Here is a 24,571-nt window from a genome sequence, read left to right as displayed (position 1 = left end):
GATTATGGAAATGGTTTCTCTATGAAAATCAGATAATTTGGTAATGAAGAATAGTTATCTTTCTTGTAAAAATTGGAATTTCTGGAGAACCAATTAAGGGAAAATAACTTGAGAATGATACATTTACCTATAATATCCTATGTATCAGCTACTGAATTCTTGAAGAAATATTTCTCTGATACTTTAATACCTTCTGATAGCCACCTTTTGGTGACTAAAATTATATTTCCTTTAAAATCTTCTTTATCAGAGAAAAGAGATGTAAGTTTAATTGACATTTTGGAAAATTCAGAAGTTATAGATAGAGTTATATTATTAGTGACTTTCGTCTTTGATTTAGATAGGAACAATGTTTTGAAATTATATTTTCGATACATGGTTGATAGGTTTTTGGGTTCAAAGATGAATATATTTCCTTGACACATCAAGGGAATCGCAGACTGGGAGGTGTGAAGTCTTGGCTTTTAAGCCAGAAATCATTGCCCTAGGTGGGACCTTCCTAGCGCAATTCCCTTATAAGTGTTTTATTTCCTTATTACTTATTTGTTTGAACCTAAGAAATTATAAGAGTTTGTGGAAACAGATGAAGAATGCTCTGCAGCAACTTCCTTTAGTTACCACTGTACCGGCTGCAATAACCGATTAACCTTCCTCCCTCAGAAAATGTGAAGTGTAAGATCAACCATTTTGAGTTTTTCTTATTTTCTTTAAGATAGTTTTCCTGATCGGGGATCTTCCAATTGTGGACAATTATGTAAATGTATATTGTTGAGAGAAAATGTTTTCTTTTTTATATTAATTTCTGTATTTCCTTACATTTATGTGATAAATGTGAATGTAATTAAGTAAAATGATAAATAAAAATAAATTAAAAAATAAAAAAATAAACCAGCTTGCGTCTAGCTGAGTTTGGCTCTTAGATTGCTTCTCAGGTTGTCAATCATTGTGAGAATAACAGACCTTGTGCATCAATCCAAAGAAAATATGGCAGTACAACTTCCAGACTACCATCTTATTATGTCACAATAATTTCTAGAAGTAATGTTACACTGGCTCATAATTAATACCAAGTTTTTCCCCTAAGCCAGAGCTTCCTAAACCTATCCTGAGGTCCCTACAGTCAGTTGGGTTTTCAGGGTCTCCACAATGAATATCCATGAGATAATTTTTTTATGGATTGGGTTCGGGGGCGGCCCAAGTCAATTGGCCACCTTAGGCGAGAAATGAGATTAGGGGTGTAGCCAGACCTCGGCGGGAGGGGGGTCCAGAGCCCGAGGTGGGGGGGGCACAGTTTAGCCTGCCTCCCCCAGTCACCGACCCCCCCCCAGCCACTTTCGACCCCCCCTGCCGCCGACCCTCCCCCGTCGCCAGGTACCTTTGCTGGCGGGGGTCCCTAACCTCCGCTAGCCAAAGTCTTCTTCAGCGCCAGTCCCTGGCGCCTTCACTGATCTGTTTCTGTGAGCCCTGACATCCTGCATGCACGTCTTGAATGTTCGAGATGATCTGGCTATGTTTCTGAGTGGTAGGTCTCAGTCCTAAATGACCAGCATACTGGCATATAGGTGGGTATGTGTGAACATATAGACGTAAATACCAATGCACTGCCTAAATGGAGGAGTGGCCTAGTGGTTAGAGCCTTTGGTTTTGACATCCAGAGGTGGCTGGTTCAAATCCCACCACTGCTCCTTGTGATCTTGGGTGGTGATAAGTGCTCCCCCCCAAAATGGCTGCACTTGCCACATGACCACTTCTTGAAAAAACAAAGACCCACCTGTTTAACATTGCTTTTGACTCGTAACCACTTGTATCCACTCGCCTCCACCTAACCCTCCTCTCTTCTTTCCTCTACTCATTAATTGATTTGTTTGCTTTATTTTTTGTCTACTAGATTGTAAGCTCTTTGAGCAGGGACTTTCTTTCTTCTATGTTTGTGCAGCGCTGCGTACACTTTGTAGCGCTATAGAAATGCTAAATAGTAGTAGTAGTAGTAGTTACATGCACGCAGGACATCAGGAGTCAGAACTCACAGAAACAGATCAGCGAAGGCGCCAGAGACCGGCACTGAAGAAGACTTTGGCTAGTGGGGGTTGGAGACCCCCACCAGCGAAGGTACCTGGTGACGGGGGGGGGGGGGGGGGGTCGGTGGTGGGAGGGGGTTGAAAGTGGCCGGGGGGGTCAGCGGCAGCAGGGGGGGGGGTCGAAAGTAGCGGGGGGGTCGGTGACTGGGGGAGGCGGGCTAAACTGTGCCCCCCACCTCGGGCTCTGGACCCCCTCTTGCTGAGGTCTGGCTACGCCCCCGATCTCATCTCTCGCCTAAGGTGGCCGATTGCCTTGGGCTGCCCCCGAACCGAATTCGTAAAAGATTTATCTCATGGGGGGGGGGGGAAGGTCGGCAGCAGGAGGGAGAATCGAAAGTGGCAGGGAAGGGTCGGCGGCGGGGTCGAAAGTAGAGGGGGCCAGGGCTAAATCTGTGGGGGCCCATGCCTCCGTGGCCCCACCTAGCTACGCCCCTGAATGAGTTGCCTCCCCTTCCCCCCATTCAACATCTCACTCCCTCCCCCAACTCCCTCCCCCCATCCCAATCACGGTCTGGCATCTCCCCCCCCCTTCTTCCTGAACCCCCTTCCCCAAATCTACCTTCTTTTCTTGTTTTCCAAAAGTCAACAGCAGCAGCGATTCCCATATTCTGCTCTGCCACTGACACCAGCCTTTTCTCTCTCCTGCGGCCTGCCTCTGAGGAAAGAGAAAGTTATGTTAGAGAGGCGGACCACAGTAGGGTGAAAAGGCCGGTGCTGGCAACAGGGTAGCCTATGGAAATTGCTGCTGCCTTTGCATTTTGAAAAACAAGAAAAGAAGGTAGATTCGGGGAAGGGGGTTGAGGAAGGAAGGGGTGGAGGGGATTCCGCTCCACGTAGAGTGTTGCCTGAGGCCCCTGCTTCAGTTGGCCTAATGGTATGGCCGTCAATGGCTAGGTTTCCAGTGCATGCAGATTTTATCTTATGCATATTCACTGTGGAGATCCTGAAAATCCAACTGACTTGTAGGTCCTCAGACCATATTTGGAAAACCCTGCAATTAGCAGTTACAATCTGTTCTGCCTTGTCCACGCCATCTGAAGGATTAGTATTCATATACCTGAATATATTGTGGTTCAGCAGAGTCAAAATGGCCGTAAGGTGACTGTGTCTTGCGGGAGTCTGCCATGGCACTTTCTGCTTTCCTCTTGTTGCAAAGTTACCTGGATGATGGAGAAGAGAGGCTGAGATTCAGGTGTTTTCCTTCCAAATCACCTCAAAACCTCATGAGAGATAATCTAGTCATATTGTTTATAGTGGAGTTTGTTCTTATATGGCCCCCTCTGACAACCTAGTCTCAGAGAGGGCTGTAATTATGTGGGAATTATTTCTCTGATATTTCTACTTACCATAAGAAATATATCATTTGGACTGGTGAGGCATTTGTCTCCTAACACTTACCCCAAGATACAGTGGACCAGCCATTCCCAAGATATAGTGTGACAGAATAGGCAGAGTGAATCAGAGAAATTAGAAAGGACGGAGACTATGTTTCTTCTAAAGGAAAAGTCTTTATTACTTACCAATTATAGATGATAAGGCAATAAAGTAATTAGACAGTGAACTAATTAGGCAATAAAACAATTAGGCAAAATAATTAGACAGGGTGATCAGACAATATAATTAGGCAAAGTAATTAAGCAAAGTAATTAGGGAATTAGGTAAGGAATTAGGTAAAGTAATTTGGGAATTAAGTAATTAGGGAATTAGGTAATTAGGTAAAGTAATTAGGGAATTAGGTAGGGAATTAGGTAATTAGGGAAAGCACAACAAATAGAAATATTTGTTGTGGGAGGAGGAGATTTCACTAAGGTGAGAATGCACTCACTGTGGATGGTCTCTCAGCCTCTGTCTAGATGTAACACAGGAGTGCCTTATATACAGTCGATTGAGCATCAATCCCCCTCCCATCCAGTCTACAATTTGCAGTCTCAGCCAAATTTAATGCAAACTTAGCTAATTTCTGTCTTACCCTATTGTTTACATTAAATGGAACACACTATCTGAATGTTTACAGAATACAGAATAATGTTTATAGAACTTCAGCACCGCCAAGGTTTTTACGAAGGATTGCAGTCGCCATTTTGCTATAGGAATTTCTCCAGTACCCATGTTTACCATAGTGCTATCTAAGACCTAAATATATCTCCGCTTTCAAACTTTGTATACTCTCTCAGTGTCCTTGTGAATATAGAATTAGTGGCACCATTTCTGCCAGGACAGGGGAAGAGCACTCCTTGCTGGAACAGCATGACCTCGAAGTACAGAAAGATGAAACTGTCAGGCTTTCTAAGTTTGAGCCTTTAGACAGAAAGATGCAGCTTTAAGCATAAAGTACAGAAAATGCAGTGCTCAGACATTTTAAGTCTGAGCTTTTAACTTATGCATTTCAAGGGTCACTACTGACCTGTCAGTGGTCAGAAAAAGAGCAAATCAATTCAATATGAACCTGTTTTCTTATGCGAAATATATGCAAGTTTATCTGAAAAACCAGGACCTAGGACAAAAATTGCACTCATCTGGCTTTCATTTTTTTAACTCATGATAAAGGTCCATTTTCTGCTCAATTTCTAAGCAAATTATATTTGAGAGCTACATGGGAAACAAGTTCCGTGTTCTATTTATGTGCAGTGCCACGGTGAGTAGATGAAATCCACCAGCAGTCTGAATCCTTCCGGGAGGACCTGCTGGCAACCTTCACACACAGTCACCGCATTGTGGGTTTCGTGGCCTCTATCATGGAGGGGATGTGAGTTGAGATACATGCCCTTACAGAGGCATGAGGTAGCTTGGGGCACATATATTTCGGATCTTCTATCCCAGCCCCCACATCCACAGCCTTAAAGGCCAAAATAAGATCTGGGTACTGGCCTGATGCTCCTGTAAGATTGAAGCAACACACAATAAACAAATAGGAAACAAACCCCTATGTATAAACAAGTAAAGACAAAGCAAGAGTAGGGTGGACCAAATGACCTCCAGATACCAAAATAGATGAAAAATCAGTCTTTATTGGTGTGGCACCAAAATTAAAGGACCCAACAAAAAATCCCCCATACTTTTCTCCCCTCTTTTTTCCACTTTTTTTCTCTCGTTGTTTTCCTTATCCCTTTCCTGTCCTTCTTCTCTCCCCTTCTCCTTCTCTCCCCTTCTCCTTCCTCTCCCCCCTTCTCCTTCCTCCCCCCTTCTCCTCCCCCTTCTCCTTCCTCTCCCCCTTCTCCTTCTCCTCCTTCTTCTCCCCCTTCTCCTTATCCCCCTTCTCCTTCTCCTCCCCTTCTCCTTCTCCTTCTTCTCCCCTTCTCCTTCTCCTTCTTCTCCCCCTTCTCTCCCATTCTTCTCTCCCCTTCTCCCCCTTCTCTCCCCTTCTCCCCCTTCTCTCCGCTTCTCTCCCCTTCTCACCCTTTCCTCCTTCCTCTCCCTTTCTTTTCTTCCTCTCCCCTCTTTCTTTTCTTCCTCTCCCTTTCTCCCCTTCTCCCCTTTCTTTTCTTCCTTTCCCCTTCTCCCCTTCCTCTCCCTTTCTCCCCTTCTCTACTGTTTCTCTTTCCTCTCCCCCCCCCCATTTTCTCTTTTTTTTCTCCATTTTTTTCTGCAGTAGACACATTTTATACGATACACTTTTGATATATTGGTCCCCGGTTTTTAGATATGTGGATATCCTTTAGATTTACCTCACTTTTTAGGCTATTAATTGTATTTTAGCAGTACATTTTTTTGATATACAGTGCACTCCATTTAAGTGCATGTCGGATAAGCGCATGCTCTGTTTAATTGGATGCCGTATTTTGGTCCCGTTTTTGGCACCATCAGTTTCTATGGGGACAACCTTCGGTTTAGCACACCACTGATAAGTACAAGATTCGCTTATATGCATGGTTCAAGACCACTCCTCTGCAGGAAATACTCCGCATAAGCGCGCTCACGGAATATGGAAGCCGATTGGCACGTGACAACCAACGAGATTTCAAATTTACTGCCCCTTTAACTGCCACAGGCAGAATAAGCATAAGAATGTTGTTAGAGTGTACATTGGGGTCGTCGTCGTTGCGGTGGAACTGTAAGACTTTAACACTGGCTGAACGAATAGAAGTTCTTAAAAAATTAGAAAACAAAGTCAAGCATCTATTGCTAAAGAATATGGTGTCAATCCCAGTCAAATTTCACGTGTCTTGAAGCAGAGAGACCAGCTTCTGAAAGACTGGCAGAACAATACAAATCCACAACGGAAACGAAAACAGGCTGGAAAAGCTGAGGATGTAGAAGATGCTCTTGTGCTACATCATCTGATGAGCTTTATGGATGACTAGACTGGCAAGGATAAACGTGCTGTTGAACTGGCTCATAATCTGTCACTGTTGGATTCCCTACATATTTTTTTCTTACATTTGTACCCCGCGCTTTCCCACTCATGGCAGGCTCAATGCGGCTTACATGGAGCAATGGAGGGTTAAGTGACTTGCCCAGAGTCACAAGGAGCTGCCTGTGCCTGAAGTGGGAATCGAACTCAGTTCCCCAGGACCAAAGACCACCACCCTAACCACTAGGCCATTCCTCCACTGTTGCAGAAAGAAGCCTGGAATCATGTTACACAGGCAACCATTGTGAACTGCTACAAGCGGGCAAGCTTTGTTAAGGATGTGGAGAAGGACGAAACAGATGCAGCTGTTGCAAACGCATCAGATGAACAGGTTATTGACATCCCAGCCGGTGTTACTGAAGAGGAGTTTCATTGCTACGTAGCTGTTGATTACGATCTACAAACAGCTGTCAACAGCACTGATGTCGAGATATGCGCCTACACGCAGGCAACAATGGTTGATGATGAAACAGAGGATGAAATGAGCAGCGAGGCACATGCTGACGAAATTCAACAACCTCCTCCTGTCACTTTTGCAAGAGCTCTGGAGAGTCTCAACACCATGGGGGCCTATCTGGAGGCCACTGGATGTCAGTGCTATGACAGTTTTTACCGTCTGGCAGACGTAGTCTATGGAACTCACAGATCCAATAGTGTACAGAGGACTATAACTGATTACTTCATGTAAGCCTAACGTCAGTTAACGGAGACTGTATACTGTATGTATAATAATAAACAGTACTGAAAATATGTTTATCAGATGTCAAGCTTTTTTGGGTCACAACGGTTAAGTGCACGCTCCCGTTAACTGCATGCATTTCTTTGGTCCCAGACCCTTGCACTTAAGTGGATTGCACTATATTCTCTTTTTATATATTTATATAGTTTTTTTTTCTATAAAGCCCCTGTTCTAAATAATGCTAAGGAAATTTTTTTGGTCCTTTTGTCAGCTCTTATACAATGAGGAGTATTTTCAAAGCACTTAGGGCTCTGTTTACTAAGCCGCGCTATAGACATGCAAACGTTTTAGTGCGCGCTTCACCCATTGTATTCCTATGGGTGTCTCTAACGTTGGCAAATTCTAAAACATTTGCACACCTACAGGGCTCTTAGACTTACAGTTACATTTATTTATTTAATTTATTTAACTGATGCTTATATCCCACATTATCCAAATATCTTTAGTTTAATGTGGCTTATGTGAATGGTAATAACAATAGAGTTTACACAATATATTGTGGATACAAATAATTGTAGTGTGTGTAAAGGATATACAACATATTGAGATTTAGTAAATAGTAAAGAACTGTTTAAGTATTTATTAGTTAAAGTTAATGTAGGAACTTGGTAAAGAGAAAGTCCTTTAAGAATTTACATAAAGTCAAGTAGTTTGTGATCAGTCTTATTTCATTAGGAATGGAATTCCACCAGTGGTGCCCAGATGAGAGAAATCCGTATATAGTATGGATTTGTATTTGATGTTCTTGTAACTAGGGTAACGTGGAGGGGCATAATCGAACGCAAACGCCTATCTCCATGGGCGTTTATCTCCGAGAACGGGTCCGTGAAGGGTTGGGCCGAACCGTATTTTCAAAAAAATGGATGTTTTTGAGCTGGGCGTTTGTTTTTTTTAGCGATAATGGAAACTAAAAACACCCAGCTCAAAAACGTCCTAATCCGAGCCATTTGGTCGTGGGAGGGGCCAGGATTGGTAGTACACTGGCCCCCCTGATATGCCAGGACACCAACTGGGCACCCTAGATCAGTGCGGTGGACTTCAGAAAAAGCTCCCACATGCATAGCTCCCTTACCACGGGTGCTGAGCTCCCAACCCCTCTCCCCCAAAACCCACTACCCACAAATGTACAACACTACCATAGCTCTTAGGGGTGAAGGGCGCACCTACATGTAGGTACAGTGGGTTTTGGAGGCCTCCCATTTACCAGCACAAGTGTTACAGGTAGGGGGGGGTGGGCCTGGGTCCACCTGGCTGAAGTGCACTGCGGTACCCACTAAAAGTGCTCCAGGGACCTGCATACACGCAGGCCTCTAGGACTTGTTGCTGCTGTATAACATTTGCACACCAGTTGACACCTGAAGACTAATCTCTCCGAAAATGTCCTTTATTGGAATAACTGCGTTTACTCACAGTTAACTGCAGATCAGAGGTTGTGCCCCACTGGCAACGAGTCTCCCTGGTACTGAGATTAGCAGTAGGTCAGAGCTGGCAGAATGCTGTACAATGCCCTCTTTCAGCCACATTCAAGGTAAGAACTAAGTTCTCTAACGTGGCTAACACAGGAAAGGAAACTAAAACTGGCTTACAAAAAGGCCACTACCGCATGGACTACAACAGGAAACACAACAGGGCACACTCTGACCCAGTAGGCAGGGGGAACAGCACCATGGGAGAAGAGCCTACCAACTACCAACATCGTGAGACTGTAACACAAGCTAATGAAATGACGGAGTCTAATACCCTACACCCACCACAATGCAATGCTGATGTGACCCTGTAGTGCACCCGAGAGCCACATCTGACTCAGGGAAAGGCTGTGAGAGGATCGAACACATTCTGCTGTCATGGAGGTGGGTACGGCATTTGAGGCTGGCATACAGGCTGGGAAAAAAGTTTTTAAAGTGGGGGTTTTTTTGGTGGGAGGGGGTTAGTGACCACTGGGGGAGTCCGGGATCGTCATCCCCGATTCCCTCCAGTGGTCATCTGGGCAGTTGGGGCACTTTTTTGGGACTTGTTCGTGAAAAAAAATGTCCAAAAAAGTGACCCAAAATCGCGGTAAAAACGCCTTTTTTTTCGATTATCAGCTACAGACGCCCATCTCTCCTCGGCTGATAAACACGCCCCAGACCGGCCTCTGACACGCCCCGTCAACTTTATTCGTTTCCGCGACGGAGTGCAGTTGGAAACGCCCAAAATCGGCTTTCGATTATACCGATTTGGGCGCCTTTGCGAGAAAAACGCCCATCTCCTGATTTGGGTCGAAATATAGGCATTTTTCTCTTTCGATTATAAGCTGGATAGTAACATAGTAGATGACGGCAGAAAAAGACCTGCACGGTCCATCTAGTCTGCCCAACAAGATAAACTCATATGTGCTACTTCTTGTGTATACCTTACCTTGATCTGTATCTTCCATTTTCAGGACACAGACCGTAGAAGTCTTGCACAGAACTAGCCCCACCCCCCCAAACACCAGCCCTGCCTCCCAATCTCGGCTAAGCTTCTGAGGATCCATTCCTTCTGCCCAGGATTCCTTTATGTTTATCCCACGCATGCTTGAATTCCGCTACCGTTTTCATCTCCACCACCTCCCGCAGGAGGACATTCCAAGTATCTATCACTCTCTCCGTGAAAAAACACTTCCTGATATTTTTCTTGAGTCTGCCCCCCTTCACTCTTATATCATGTCCTCTCGTTCTACCGCCCTCCCATCTCCGGAAAAGGTTCGTTTACGGATTAATACCTTTCAAATATTTGAACGTCTGTATCATATCACCCCTGTTTCTCCTTTCCTCCAGGGTATACATGTTCAGGTCCGCAAGTCTCTCCTCATACGTCTTGTAACGCAAATCCCATACCATTCTCGTAGCTTTTCTTTGCACCGCTTCCATTTTTTTACATCCTTAGCAAGGTACGGCCTCCAGAACTGAACACAATACTCCAGGTGGGGCCTCACCAATGACTTATACAGGGGCATCAACACCTCTTTTCTTCTGCTGGTCACACCTCTCTCTATACAGCCTAGCAACCTTCTGGCTAAGGCCACCGCCTTGTCACATTGTTTCGTCGCCTTCAGATCCTCAGATACTATCACCCCAAGATCCCTCTCCCCGTCCGTAACTATCAGACTCTCCCCGCCTAACACATACTTCTCCCATGGATTTCTACTCCCTAAGTGCATCACTTTGCATTTCTTCGCATTGAATTTTAATTGCCAAACCTTAGACCATTCTTCTAGTTTCCGCAGATCCTTTTTCATGTTTTCCACTCCCTCCCCGGTGTCCACTTTACCTTCTAACCCTTCGGCAATGTCACTCACAAATATATTGAACAGAATCGGTCCCAGCACCGATCCCTGAGGCACTCCACTACTCACCTTCCCCTCCTCCGAGCGAATTCCATTCACCACCACCCTCTGGTTTCTGTCCGTCAACCAGTTCCTAATCCAGTTCACCACTTCAGGTCCTATCTTCAGCCTGTCCAGTTTATTCAAGAGCCTCCTGTGGGGAACCGTGTCAAAAGCTTTGCTGAAAACTAAGTAGATTACGTCCATAGCACGTCCTTGATTCAATTCTCCAGTCACCCAGTCAAAGAATTCAATGAGATTCGTTTGACACGATTTCCCTTTGGTAAAACCATGTTGTTTCGGATCTTGCAACTTATTGGCTTCCAGGAAATTCACTATCCTGTCCTTTAGCATCACTTCCATTACTTTTCCAATAACCGAAGTGAGGCTTACCGGCCTGTAGTTTCCAGCTTCTTCCCTAACACCACTTTTGTGAAGAGGGACCACCTCCGCCGTTCTCCAATCGCACGGAACCTCTCTCGTCCCCAAGGATTTATTAAACAAATCTTTAAGAGGACCAGCCAGAACCTCTCTGAGCTCCCTCAATATCCTGGGGTGGATCCCGTCCAGTCCCATGGCTTTGTCCACCTTTAGGTTTCCTAGTTGTTCATACACACTCTCTTCCGTGAACGGTGCAAAATCCACTCCATGAGGGTAGTGTAATGTAAGATAATTGCTGAAAGCAGGAGATGCATTACGAGCAGGAAGATCTATCAAGTCCAGCATATAGTCTGGAGCTATGCCATGGATTATTTTATATATTAATGTGCATGGTTTGAAAATAATTCTGGCTTTGATGGGTAACCAATGTAGTTTGATGAGAAGTGATGATGCCCTGTCAAGTTTAGAAACTCTAAAGACCAATCTAGCAGCTGTATATATATATACTGCATTGCAGTAGTCTAATTGAGATAGAATCATGGTTTGGATCAGTGAGAAGAAGATGTTTGTAGGAAAGAAAGGTCTCATTCTTTTTAAGTTCCAAATTGTACCCCGCACTTTCCCACTCATGGCAGGCTCAATGTGGCTTACATATTGTATACAGGTACTTATTTGTACCTGGGGCAATGGAGGGTTAAGTGACTTGCCCAGAGTCACAAGGAGCTGCCTGTGCCTGAAGTGGGAATTGAACTCAGTTCCTCAGTTCCCCAGGACCAAAGTCCACCACCCTAACCGCTAGGCCACTCCTCCACGTGATTACTTGATCATCACAAGACAAAATTTTGTCAATAATAATTCCTGATATGTTTAGATTAGATTATATTGGATAAATCTTCTGGTTGATTGTGAAGCTGCTAAGTTCTTGGTTGCTGTTATGATTGGAGATAATTAGGAATTTAGTTTTGTCTCTCTTTAATTTAAGACGAAATAGCCTCAGATTCAGAGCTTACAGAATTAAATGGCTGGATCCCTTTCGCCAGCTTGGTTACCAGACTATGGAGTGCCCTAGGGATCACCTATATCTCCTATCCTTTTAAGGAAACCCATGAACCATTTCTGTATGTATGCCTGTGTTATCCAGGTAGTGTCGCTAGTATATTGTGGTCAACCATATTGAAAGCACTAGATATGTCAAATTGCAAGTTGATTATCTTCTTTCCAGTGCTTATCAGTCTCTTATATTTTGACAGCAGTGTAGTGAGCACTGTTTCTGTGATGTAACTAGGGCTAAATCCCAACTGTGAGTTATGTTTAAATCTTTTTATTGACATATAAACAACATCACTTCAAACATGAGTTAAACCGAATGAGATACATAAAGTCATCTTCTCCAAGGTACCATCATACATTTTACTTTTACCCCACCCTCCAAACTCGTACCCCCCTGGGTTCTACTGACACCTCTCTTGTGCTGTAATAATAGCTGCATAGCACTAAAACTTTGCTGCGATGTGAAAGTGTCCACAAAGTCTTCTGTGAGGCATCCAGGATGATATACATTATTAGCCAATACCTAAGGTTACATATCAATGAATGCCTGGAGCTGCCGCGGGCTTAGCAGGGTTTTATGTTTAATTCTTCTATTATAATGCCGTGACAAAACTTTACCCGACATGATCCACATACCAACATCTCCACTGGTCCAATTATGTCTGTCTAGAAACAATGTACAATTTCCTCCCAACCCCCACCCTCTCCCCCCTCTCCTTCCCCCCTCCCCCCAAGAAAGCAACCCCCCCCCCCCGGATCCCTTACCCCCCCCATCCCGCCCGTAACACAAGATAACACTCCACAGTCTATCCTACGTTCCTATGGCACTGTCAATTCAAGAGTCTACTGCGTGCTAAGGGTTGTAGTGTGTCCCAAAAGTTCGCCCATGTTTTTTGGAGCGCCCGACCCTCTTTGGAGTCCAGATCCTGAACTCCACGTCTCTCCAGCCTCAGCAGTTCTATCATTTGTGACCTCCATGCTCCAATAGATGGCCCTCTGTGTTCTCTCCAATGGAGGAGGATGACCCGTTTTCCCATCAGGACAGCCCGCTGCACAAACGAACAAAAACCTGGCAGTGTGGGTTTAGCTGGTTTGAATTCTCCAAAAAGAAGTAAGGGTTGTCTCTGGATTGTGCACCCCCAATATTTCTTTGTCTCATCAATGATGAGAGTCCACAATTTTGACACATGGCGACAAGACCAAAACATGTGAGCCAACGAGGCAGGGGCCACCGCACACCATGGGCAGGCATCTGAATGACCAAAGCCTGCCTTGAAGGCCCTCGTTGGGGAGACGTACAGTCTCAGGGCAAATTTATATTGCATCTCCCAGAATCGGGCAAAGAGAGATGTTCCGAGTATGGAAGTCAAAAATCTGCTCAGTACATCTCCTGTGACCTCGGCCTGCAAGTCGACTGCCCATTTTCGTGCTCTGGTATGATAGTCTATGTCCTCTGTTGAATCCTGCAGGAATCTATGATGGAATTTTAACGGGACTGGATTTTCTGCTCCCAGTGTCAGAGCAGTATTTAAGGTGTCCTGGACATCCTCACTCAAGTTACTCCAACCCAAAGCTGTGATATAGTGATGAATTTGTAGATAGGCAAACCGGTCACATTCAGTCAATCTAAATTCCTGCTGCAACTCCGCAAAAGGTCGTGTCCTGCCCTCCTCCGACACCAACTGATAAATGTATCGTATTCCATTCCTCCGCCAGCGGGCAAAGGCAGCTGAGGAAGTCCCCTCTGGGAAGTCCGGATTGTTGAGCAGTGGTAAAAACGGGGTCACCCTCCAGTCAAAATGATGCCTCTTGCATAGCCATTTCCACGCTGCTCTGGCTGATGTCATTAGCGGGTGCGTTCCTAAACCCTCCTCCAATCCCTGTCCTAAAGAATGTAATCCCCACCCCAAGTGTGCAGTGGGAGCCAGGCCCATCTCTAATAGCGTAGCCGAGAAATCTTGCGTTCCGGTTAGCCAATCTCTGATGTGCCTCATTGCACACGCTATCGTTAGGTGTCGAATACTAAGAAGTCCCATCCCCCCATGAGATTTCGGTTTCTGTATCACCTGTATTGGCAGTCTGGGTCTCCGCCGGTCCCACAGAAACTGCTGTGTCAGATGGTTAAGAGCCCGCTCCTCCCTCGATCTCAAATACAGGGGCAACATCTGGAATGTATAAAGCCATTTTGGAGCAATCATCATGTTGAAAAGACCCACCCGACCCGTGAGAGAGAGAGGACTAGCACCCCACATCCGTAACAGTCTCCTAGTTGTCTCTAATAGGGGGAGGACATTGAGCTCGTACAGTTTTTTCATATCGGCTGGTATGATTACTCCCAGGTATCTAATCTGGCGTTTTGCCCAAAGTAATGGAAACGGGCCCCTCCATGTGTGTTTGTTTGATTGAGTTTGTAGCCAGAGAGGTGACCATAGCTGTCTAGGACGGAGAGGAGAGCTGGTAATGAACCCTGTGGGTCGCTCAACAACATCAGCACATCATCAGCATATGCTAGCACTTTTATTTCCCTCCCGGACACCTGTATACCTTTTATGTCATTGTTTCCACGAATCTCAGCCAAGACCGGCTCAAGCGTTAACAGGAAAAGCAATGGGGACAGGGGGCAGCCCTGCCTAGTGCCCCTTTCGATGGCAAAGCTCTCCGTGAGAACCCCATTTACCCTAATCCTAGCCCGCGGATTTGTGTACAATGACCCCACCGCTTGAAGGAACCACCCTGTCAATCCTCTGTCCTTCAGGACTTCAAACAAAAATGGCCATTCCACTCTGTCAAAAGCACGTTCCGCATCCAGGCTCGCAAGCATCTTATCTGCCTCTGATTGTTCCCCTGAGAGCATGGCTAAAAATTAGTTTCCTGACATTGAGGACAGACTGGCGGCCCCTCACAAAACCTGCTTGTTTCTCGTGCACCAATTGTGGCATTAGGGGCGCCAGTCTGTCCGCCAGGATGCGGGACAATAATTTAACTTCCACATTTATGGGTGAGATTGGCCGATAAGAACTGGGTTCTAAGGGGTCCTTATCTTTTTTGGGAATGAGGCAAATGGAGGCCATATTCTCATGTCTTGGGAGGCTACCCGCCTCCACCACGGAGTTAAGGTAATCCGTCAGTGGGCCCAGGATCTGCATTCTTAGCATTTTATAGAATTCACCAGACAGCCCATCGGGCCCCGGTGCAGAATGGTGTTTCAATGCCCCTATGGCCTTCTGCAGCTCCTTCGCTGCCACCGGCTGATTTAACAGGTCCCGGTGGGCTGTCAGGACATCTCCCAAGCCCCGTTTTTGCAAATAAGCCTGAATGGACGTCTTTTCACTTCTGTGCTCTCACTTTCCCCCATATAATGCGGTGAAGTGGGTAAAAAAGGTCTGGGCAATTTCTTTTAAGTTATTGGTGATCCCGCCCCCCTTCCTTCTTATGGCTGGGATAAAGTGTGGCTTCCGAGCACCTTTCACCAGCCTGGCCATCATTCAGCCTGCTTTGTCCCCAAATTTATAAAGCTGATATTTTCTGAATAATAGGGATTTCATAGTCCTTTCATGTAATAAGCTATTTAGGGCTGCCTTAGTGGACATGAATAATTCATAGTGGGACTGAGTAGGATCCCTGGTGTATTTTCTTCTTGCCCCTCTCAACTCCTTTTCCAGAGCCACTATTCTCTGTGTTATCTTTTTGTTCCGATTGCTTACATACGCAATTATCTCGCCTCTGAGCACCGCTTTGGCAGTGGACCAAAACAAGATAGAGTCATCTGAGTGTTCAGAGTTGTGTTCTTTGAATTCCTCCCATTTCTTATGTAAATATAATTGAAACTCCCCTGAGGAGGACAGGTAGGCCGGAAATCTCCACCCCGGCGCCCCTTGTGAGGATGCCCCGGACTCCAGCTCTACCCAGATGGGGGAGTGATCAGAGATCTCTTCTGGTCCAATCGTGGCTGACCTGATTTTGGTAAAAAGGTCCTGGGAAGCAAGGATGTAGTCTATTCTCGATTGTGTTTGGTGCGCTCTGGAAGTGTGCGTATAGTCTCTCTCCTCTCCATGCAGAATCCTCCAAGTATCTACCAATCCTAGCTCCTGACAGAAGAGTTCAAGAATGGAGGGGGAGAGAACCGAACGCTGCGACGATGTGTGTGATCTATCTAATTCTGCATCCATAACCAGATTCATATCTCCAGCTAGTATTAATGGCTGTATTCCCTGGCCCTGGCAGCGTGCTAATAATTGGGCGTAGAATTGTTGAGCAGACATGTTGGGCCCATAGACTGAGGTCAATAGGAACTCCTTCCCCTGTAGGTTAAGCTTAACCCCCACCAGTCTCCCCTCTCCGTCTCTGAACTGCAGGGTTGCGGAGCACATGAGCGTTTTGTGTATTAAGATGGCTACTCCCCCTCTATGACCTGTGGCTGGGGAACAAAACACCTCTCCCACCCAATGGCGCTTTAGCTTCTCGTGCTCTTCCTGAGAGAGTCGCGTCTCCTGGAGACATGCTATTCCAACCTTGTGGCGGTTAAGGGCTGCTAGGATTTTAGCTCTCTTGATTGGGGAGGAAATACCCCCCACATTCCAAGAGGCCAAGCGTACCCTACCCTTCGACATACCTGTCTGTGAAGTTCCCAAATCGAGAAAGTTGGAAATGTTCTATTGCCCCAGGGCACCCAGCCTTGCTCCGGGGGTCTTCCCTTCCCACTGCACACGATTCCCTTGTGTGTCTCTCAGCTGTTTCCAGTGTAGCTATTTGATGTATAAGACTGACCCAATAGTATGTGCCTTCACGAGTATTTGCATCTTGTGTTGCCCCCCCCATAGGATTCCTCCCCCCCCTTCCTCCCCCCAGAACTACCCCTAACCCAACCCCTTCCCTTCCCTATCTCCCTATCCATCTACCCGTTTGTGTTAATTGGGGAGTCCCTATCATGCACGAGGCCTCTCACCCTAGTGATGCTACCATGTTATCAGCTATCATTACTTACTGCACCAGTTACCACAGCCAAAGTCAGGTTACGCTATGTCATTCCCAGCGTGGCCCCTCTGTTCAGGCCTCGCGTTCTCTATTCCGGAGATGAATTCTTTTGCTGCTTGATCAGAGTCAAACGCTCTCCATCTGCCATCCTGGCGGATGCGTAGCACCGCTGGGTAGGTGAACATAAATCTTATCTGGAGCTCTTGCAGCCGGCGGCAAAGTGGGTTAAACTTCCTCCGTCGTTCTTGCAGGGAGACTGAGTAATCTTGAAAGATTCGTATGAGATGTCCATCATACATTGTTGTCTCCCGCTTTAATCTGTAGCCTCTCAAAATCTCCAGCTTGTGCAAATAGTTGTGTACCTTTAGGATAATTGCCCGCGGGGCCTGGCGGCCATCTTGTATTCTGCCCACTCTGTGTACTCGTTCCAGACATAGAGCCCCCGAATGGTCCGACAAGGCAAATTCTGACTTCAGCCAGTTTTCCACTACAGTGGCTAAGGCAGTGTCGCTGACCGACTCGGGCAGGCCAATTAAACGCAAATTACTGCGCCGAGACCTGTTCTCGAGGTCATCTAATTTTTCGTTGAGCACTTTCACCGTATCCTGCAACTGCATGACAGACTGTTCCAGCGGGGAGTGGGAGTCTTCTAGCTCAGAGAGTCGATGTTCTAATTCACCAGCCTGCTTTGTGACATCCGTTAGCCTGGTTTCGAAGCTTCCGATCTGGGCGGATAATTGTTCGAAGCGCAGTTCCAGGGCTCGTGTCACCGCAGTAGTTAATTGTAGGAACTGCTCTTTTGTAAAGGAAGGCCCACCGCATGGCGCCTGACGTTCTGCGCCCGAATCTGCTGTTCGCGGTTTCTCTATCTCCTTTTTGACGCTCCGGGCAGGCATTGTTTTGCTCGGCTTGTCCACGAATTTGTCCATCCACGACTTCTCCTTGCTCTTTCAAGGTCTTTTCGGCTAACTCTGAGCGGTTTAAAGCCGATTTATGGCGGTTTTAGGCGTTCGGCCTCGGAGAGCAGAGATTTACGTCTTGCTCTCTCAGCGCATCACGTGACTCCCCCCAACTGTGAGTTATATAGTAAGGTAAACTTGGCTAAGTATTCCATCAACTGTTTAGCTACCAGGCCCTCCATTACCTTCACAAATAAGGGTATTGAAGCTACTGGTCTGTAATTGATATCATTGCTTCTTTTTCCTAATGTTTTTTTTTGGGGGGGGGGATTGTTGTTTGCCATGAAACGCCTATCCATCCGCCTGGGGTTACCCCTTGGCTACTGAGAGGGTCTATCCCCAGCACAGCTCAGGTCCGCCTGCACCTGCCGCTCGTGCTCTACACTATCACCCCCCTTCCACCGACTGGGTTACAGTTGCCTTTAGGCGAGTCTCCCGCTCTCAAATTATCCCCAGTAATTTCTAGGTTACTGGAGTCACACTCCCAGTGGTCCCACAGTTCTCAGAAAGCACTCGCAGACCCAACATACAAGCCACCAGGATTCTTTATCAGTCCAGACAGGCAGAACGAACAAACAAATGTGTTTATTCTCACACAGAGGCGTGGCTGGTGGTTGGGAGGCGGGGTTAGTGCTGGGCAGACTTATACGGTCTGTGCCCTGAAAAAGACAGATACAAATCAAGGGGCTGGTGGTTGGGAGGCGGGGCTAGTGCTGGGCAAACTTATACGGTCTGTGCCCTGAAAAAGACAGATACAAATCAATGTAAGGTATACACAAAAAGTAGCACATATGAGTTATCTTGTTGGGCAGACTGGATGGACCGTGCAGGTCTTTTTCTGCCGTCATCTACTATGTTACTATGTTATGAACAAAAAATGTGCAATCGGCAAACAATAACAGGTAACTGAAAAATGGATCAATTATAACACTAACTAAACATCTATATACTGTCTAAACAGTACTTGAGAAGGTCAGGATATATAACTGTTCACAGAGCCTCAGCAAAGAGATCTGTCTCCTTCCTCCTGGGCTGAAACTGAAGCAACAGCTAGCATCAGCTGGGTAATTTCAAACTCCAGGCCAATCAGAGACCAAATTTGCAACTGCTGAAATCTGCAAAAACAACTGGTCTTGAAAGAGAAAATTTTTCTCAAAGAGCCAATTTGGCTAGCTCATAAAGAAATTCTGAGTGCACTTCATGAGGTCTAGACTGTGACTCCAAAGCATCTAAAATAACGGAGAGAGCCTGATCCTGGGTGATTGACATATACAATGACTTGATATTTTGAGTTTTTAAAGAAGCAAAAATAATGTTTATGATAGACACTTTGAGCTTATTGTTATGAAGTTTACTCACCAGTACCAGACGGTTATACCAGTTATTTTATTTTCATTCAATAAAAAGAGAGACATTTTGAAAGTGCAATGATGATAGTGTATTGATGAGCTGTATTTTTGGCTGTCTAAACTCTAAAACCTCAGCACTATGTGAGAGTCTCATGCCCTGAGCACCTTTGGTTATACAGATGTTTATTTTATGAATAATAAAATAACATGGAACTTGCACAATGTTTTCAAAATTGAGCACACATGGGAATTTTATTAGAAGTATTTATTTTTGTCTCTCTTTTTTGTTGTTTTTCTATAATGTGTTTAAGTTTGTGCTATCGGCTATATTTTATGGTAGAAGCAAAATACATAAACCCATTTTCAAATGGCTCACTATATATCTTCAGTCTTTTATTTGAGAACTAGTAAAAAAGGCCCATTTCTGAGAGCAATGAAACGGGCGCTAGCAAGGTTTTCATGGAAGTGTGTATGTTTGACAGTGAGTGTGTGAGAGACAGAGTGAATTTGCGACTGTGTGTGTGTGAGACTGTCTGTGTGAGAGTGTGTGTTGGAGACAGAGAGTGTGCCGCAGGGGTCCCCCCTGCGTGGGTTGGCATCCTTCCCACTCCCCCCCTGTGTTTCCTTTTCCCATAACCTTCTCATCCCCCTCCCCCCTCCCAGCCTCAGGGTCGTGCCCCCCCCCCCCCCGGCCTGCAGGATCGTGGGCCCTGTGGCGGCATTTTTCTGTATCGTAGTGTGTATGTTTGAGTGTGTGTGAGAGTGAGTGTGTGAGAGAGAGTGAATGTGTGAGTGTGACAGAGTGAGAGTGTGTGTGGCGTGTTTGTGCAAGAATGTGAGTGTGTGTGTGAGAGGGAATCCCAGCTTCAGGGTGTTGACCCCGCCTCCCTTGGGCTTTCAGGATGGTGGTCCCTCCGTCTGCCGGCGTTTTTCTCCCTCCCCCATCCTGCCCTCCCCCTTCCCCCTTCCCTCCTCGCAGGTTGAGGTTCGAGTGCCCCCCCTTCCAGTGCCTTTCAGGGTCGTGGCGCTCCCTCCGACTGAAGCTGTCTCCCTTCCTGGCACGTTCAGGCAGGCAGGCAGGCTGGCTCCCTGTGTGTGTCGGACGTTCAGGCTGCCTGCCTGCGTCGCTCCCTCCGTGTCTCCGAGTTTGTGCGGGGCGATGGGAGTCCTGCGAAGTTGGGAAATGGCTGCTGAGGGGCAAGGGGAGTGAGATCGCGTGTCGCCGATGCTTGCGTCCCCGCCTGCCTCTCTCCGACGTTGTGCGGGCGATGTTAGGCCTCTGGAGGTGGGAAATGTCTGCCGAGGGTCAGGGAGATGGCGTTTGGCCGATTGTCATAGCGCCGCTCTCGACGTCATGACGTTATGACGCGAGGGCAGGCCAGACAGGGCAAACTGGATGTCTCTGGTGCCTCAATTTCCGGCTTGAGGCTTCAGAACATTGGAGGTGCCTTTTATTATGTAGAGATGAGGAAATTTCTACAACTTATATGTCTATTACAGAAACACCTTTTCTTTACTTCTGATTAATGTAAACAAAACCATTGATGATCTGCTTTTTCCCGTGTTTTTCTGTATGTGCCCAAACATATGAGAGAGGAAAATTATTCTAGGGCCTTAGCTGCAGAAACCAAGTAACTGTCAGAATATAATAGTAACATACAGTAGAACACTTTAATTCCATGTTTTCCAAACTTTTATTCAGATGACCTCATTTTAACATTTGAAAGTTCATGTGGCCCCAGATAATGATGAAAACACAATATCAGACTTCCACTTCCAACCTTTCCCCACTGATTCAAAGCATGAAGATAATGGTAGCAGCAGAGAGCACAGAGCTGTGAGTTTGTGTGCTCGCAGATCTCAGTACTTTGCATTCACTGACTCGCGTGCCCCATAAAGGTCACAGTGGAGATCCAAAGAGAAAGAGAGCAATTTTTTGTGAAGTTATCCACAGATGTTGCCCCATTTGGATCTCACGTTTTTGGAACCATTGCTTTAATTTCGTTACTTCCATGTCACCCAAAACAATGGCCTTTTATCTAACCTTACTTAAGCTGAAATCTAGTATGTGCGAACAAACAGTGGATCCAATAAAAGTCCTCTCACAATGAGTGTCTTCCTGAACAAGGTCTTTATTCAAATCTGTGCAGATTCCTTGTTCAGGAAGACACTCATTGTGAGAGGACTTTTATTGGATCCACTGTTTGTTCGCCTGTCTTTTGTTCTCCTGTGGAGAGATCACCTTCTGTGGGTGTTTGAAATCTAGTATGTATCATCTCAATCCTTGCATTGCTACTGTGTAGAAACGAAAGTACAGAGGACCTTATTAGTGTTACACAGTTGGGATGATTTGTTCTAACATTGCAGTTTTTTTGTATTATCAGAATTCAAGAACGAACCTATTCACTTTGGGCTCACTTGTGGAAATGTCGTATGGACTATATAAATCCTATCTACAGACCCGACCATAGTCAAACCCAGGGGATCCTTCGCCCCCAAACTGATCCTTGCAGGTTCAAGTATGTTTCATGAAATATTATGGTTTCCTTTTTCTAATATTGTAACATCATACTGAGGAAAGCAGAACAGAGAAAATCATGGGTTCTTGTATTTGCCTGCTACTTCTTCTTTTATGTTGTAGGATAAGGTCTGCATCCTGAATATGTACAGACAAATGGGAGCTTGCTTAGCTCCAGTACCAAGGACTACATTTTAAATATTGGGCCAAGATAATACATTTCTTTCTCCATACCCTGTAGCTTGTTGAAACTATTTTAGGCATATCATAGTGTTGACCAATTTCATGCTAATAGTAGATTGGCATTCTTTCAAAATTGAATAGGTTGAGTTGAAGCAGTTTTGTGTCTGCATATCAAGCACTCTAGCATATTATTGAAAATGGGGGCTTTTATTGTCCTTTTGGAATAATGCTTATTTTTAGGCTATTGATCATAAATATCAAGAGACTGTGTACTTTAATCAAAGTTAATTAGTAGTTTTGATTGTTCTTAAAATCTGCCTTATTTGGTAGTTTTCAGGAACAGATTTGCAATCTACAGACCTGTATTTGCAGCAGGTTAGGCAAAGGACTCTCAAACTAGACCTACTTATTTACCTTTAAGAATAAAGTAAGAATTGAGGGGCCCTTTTACTAAGCTGCGTAAGCGTCTATGCGTGCCCAACGCACACCAAATGGAATTACCGCCCGACTATCGCGTGGATCTTATGGTAATTTCATTTTTGGCAATCGTCCGATATGCACGTCTGAAAAATATTTTTTATTTTTGGGTGCAGGTAATGGACGTGCGCCAAGTGGCATTTGGCACACATAGGTCATTACCGCCCGGTTACCGCGAGAGTCTTTACCGCTAGGTCATTTTTCATTTTGTCGCATGTCCATTTTTGACAAAAATTTAAAAAAGGACTTTTTTCAGGCATGCTGAAAAATGGATCTGTGCGCGCCCAAAACATTCACCTACACTACTGCAAGCCATTTTCAGCGCACCTTTGTAAAAGGACTCCTGAATGTATATTTTGGGAATACTGATTGTTTTAAATGTTATAGCAAGTCGAGAGGAAGTGACGTCACCGGGAGAGATGGCAGCCTAGCTTGGAAGCTCCGTCTCCTCGCGCTAGATTTCAGCTTTAAACAGCAATAAAAAACGGCAGCAAGCGTGAGAAAATAGCGATATCAGCTTATTAAATTCTCCCTTCAACAGAATTGGCGATGAGCAAAACTCCCGCTACACGCAAAAAAGAGAGTGAGCGGTCTGAGAAAATCATGGCGGGAAAAAGCGCCAAACGCCACGAGACACCAGAGCGAGCCTCGCATTCCGACTCCGAATCGGCCCAGTCTCAGGCTGAGCAGCGACACCCGCCCTCCAAAAAAGGTATCCCAACTGAACTGCGGAAGTTCTTAGCGAATATTCAGGCAGAGATAAAGCAGTCGAAGGATGAAATTCTGGAACGCATGGATTCCTTGAGCACAGATCTCCGTGAGTTGGGGGGGCGGGTGGAAGATGTAGAACTTAAACTAGAAGAACAGGCAGAGACACTGCTTAAACATAACGAGAAGCTGCTTGAGCTGGACAAACACCGACTGGAACTAGAATATAAGATAGATGATTTGGAAAATCGAGGGAGGCGAAACAACCTTAGGTTTTGGGGGGTGCCAGAAGGAGGAGAAATAGAGAACGTTACACAGATTGTGCAGACGATATGTGCCTCTTTACTTGGCTCAGAAGCTGGAGAGAATACCGTGGAACTGGACAGAGCGCATAGAGCGCTTGGAGCTCGCAAAGAACAGCAACAGCGAGATATTATTGTCCGCTTCCACAAATATGAAACCAAGGAATTGATCATGACAAAGGCGCGGAAGGCGCAGAATCTGGAGTTTGGAGGCGCAAAGGTATTGGTGTATCAAGATTTGTCGCAATATACCCTGCAGCAACGACGACAAATGAAACCAGCCCTAGATATTTTAACAAAACATCAAGTGCAATACAGATGGGGCTTCCCGTTTTCTTTGAACTTTACCCTGAAGGGTAGCAAATATCGTGTGCGATCCTTACAAGAAGCCTGGGAGGCCTTGCACGCGGCAGAGCTGGTGAACTCGGCTATCCCACCAGGTGAGCTGGCATCATCCACCATGGCTAAGCTTCAGGGCTGGCAAAGAACATCGGGGCGACGTGGCAACAATAAGAGATGATTGGACAGATTCCAGTTCAGAAAAAAGACATTTGGACTGAGTAAATGGACATAGATGTATGTCATTGTGCCTGGCTCCCGTTGGTCTGCCAGGAGCTGTTCAAACAGGCGACCAAGTCTGGTGGATGACCAGCTAATTATTGCTGTGAGGTGAGGGTTATGGGATTATAAGTTTGATTGAATTGCACGAATGACATGATGTGGTTGGCCACTCTATAGGAACTAACACTATGTTGAAGGGGGATGGACAGGGTTGTATACCATAACGGTTGAATGCTGGAATGCAACTGGGCGGGGGGAGGGGATGTCTGGCTGGGGTGTCGGGAGTGTTGTGACCCACTTACTCGGAACCCATCTAGGGGTTTTACACTCCTGGCTGGTGTAACAGTGGGGAGATGTTGGGGAGGGATTGGGGGAACGAGACGAGGGAGGGTTGTGGGGGGAGGGAAGACATAGGTAACAATTATTGCTATACTGACCTGTGCTGCTCACAAAGGGGATGTACATTGCTTTTATTCTCTGCAGACCTTAGCTCTTCTTTACACACTAAGACATGTGTCCTGAGCTGAAGATAGTCTCCTATAACGTCAAGGGACTTAACATGCCTCAAAAAAGACAGAAGCTCTATGGGGAACTC

The 24,571-nt window shown here is 45.8% G+C and overlaps 1 protein-coding gene across 1 annotated transcript in view; it reads left to right on the top strand.

The window, feature by feature from the left end:
* Positions 1-24,571, top strand: part of MTMR7 (myotubularin related protein 7) — a 165,992-nt gene that overhangs the window by 110,730 nt on the left and 30,691 nt on the right. The window contains exon 12 of the mRNA XM_030192649.1: positions 21,612-21,746. Within this exon, the coding sequence (XP_030048509.1) occupies positions 21,612-21,746 (135 nt within the window). The remainder of the gene's footprint in view (positions 1-21,611; positions 21,747-24,571) is intronic.

This window comes from Microcaecilia unicolor, chromosome 2 (genome assembly GCF_901765095.1).
Source record: "Microcaecilia unicolor chromosome 2, aMicUni1.1, whole genome shotgun sequence".
Taxonomy (NCBI): domain Eukaryota; kingdom Metazoa; phylum Chordata; class Amphibia; order Gymnophiona; family Siphonopidae; genus Microcaecilia; species Microcaecilia unicolor.
The sequence above is the reverse complement of the archived record's forward strand: the minus strand, read 5'-3'. Positions and strand labels throughout refer to the sequence as shown.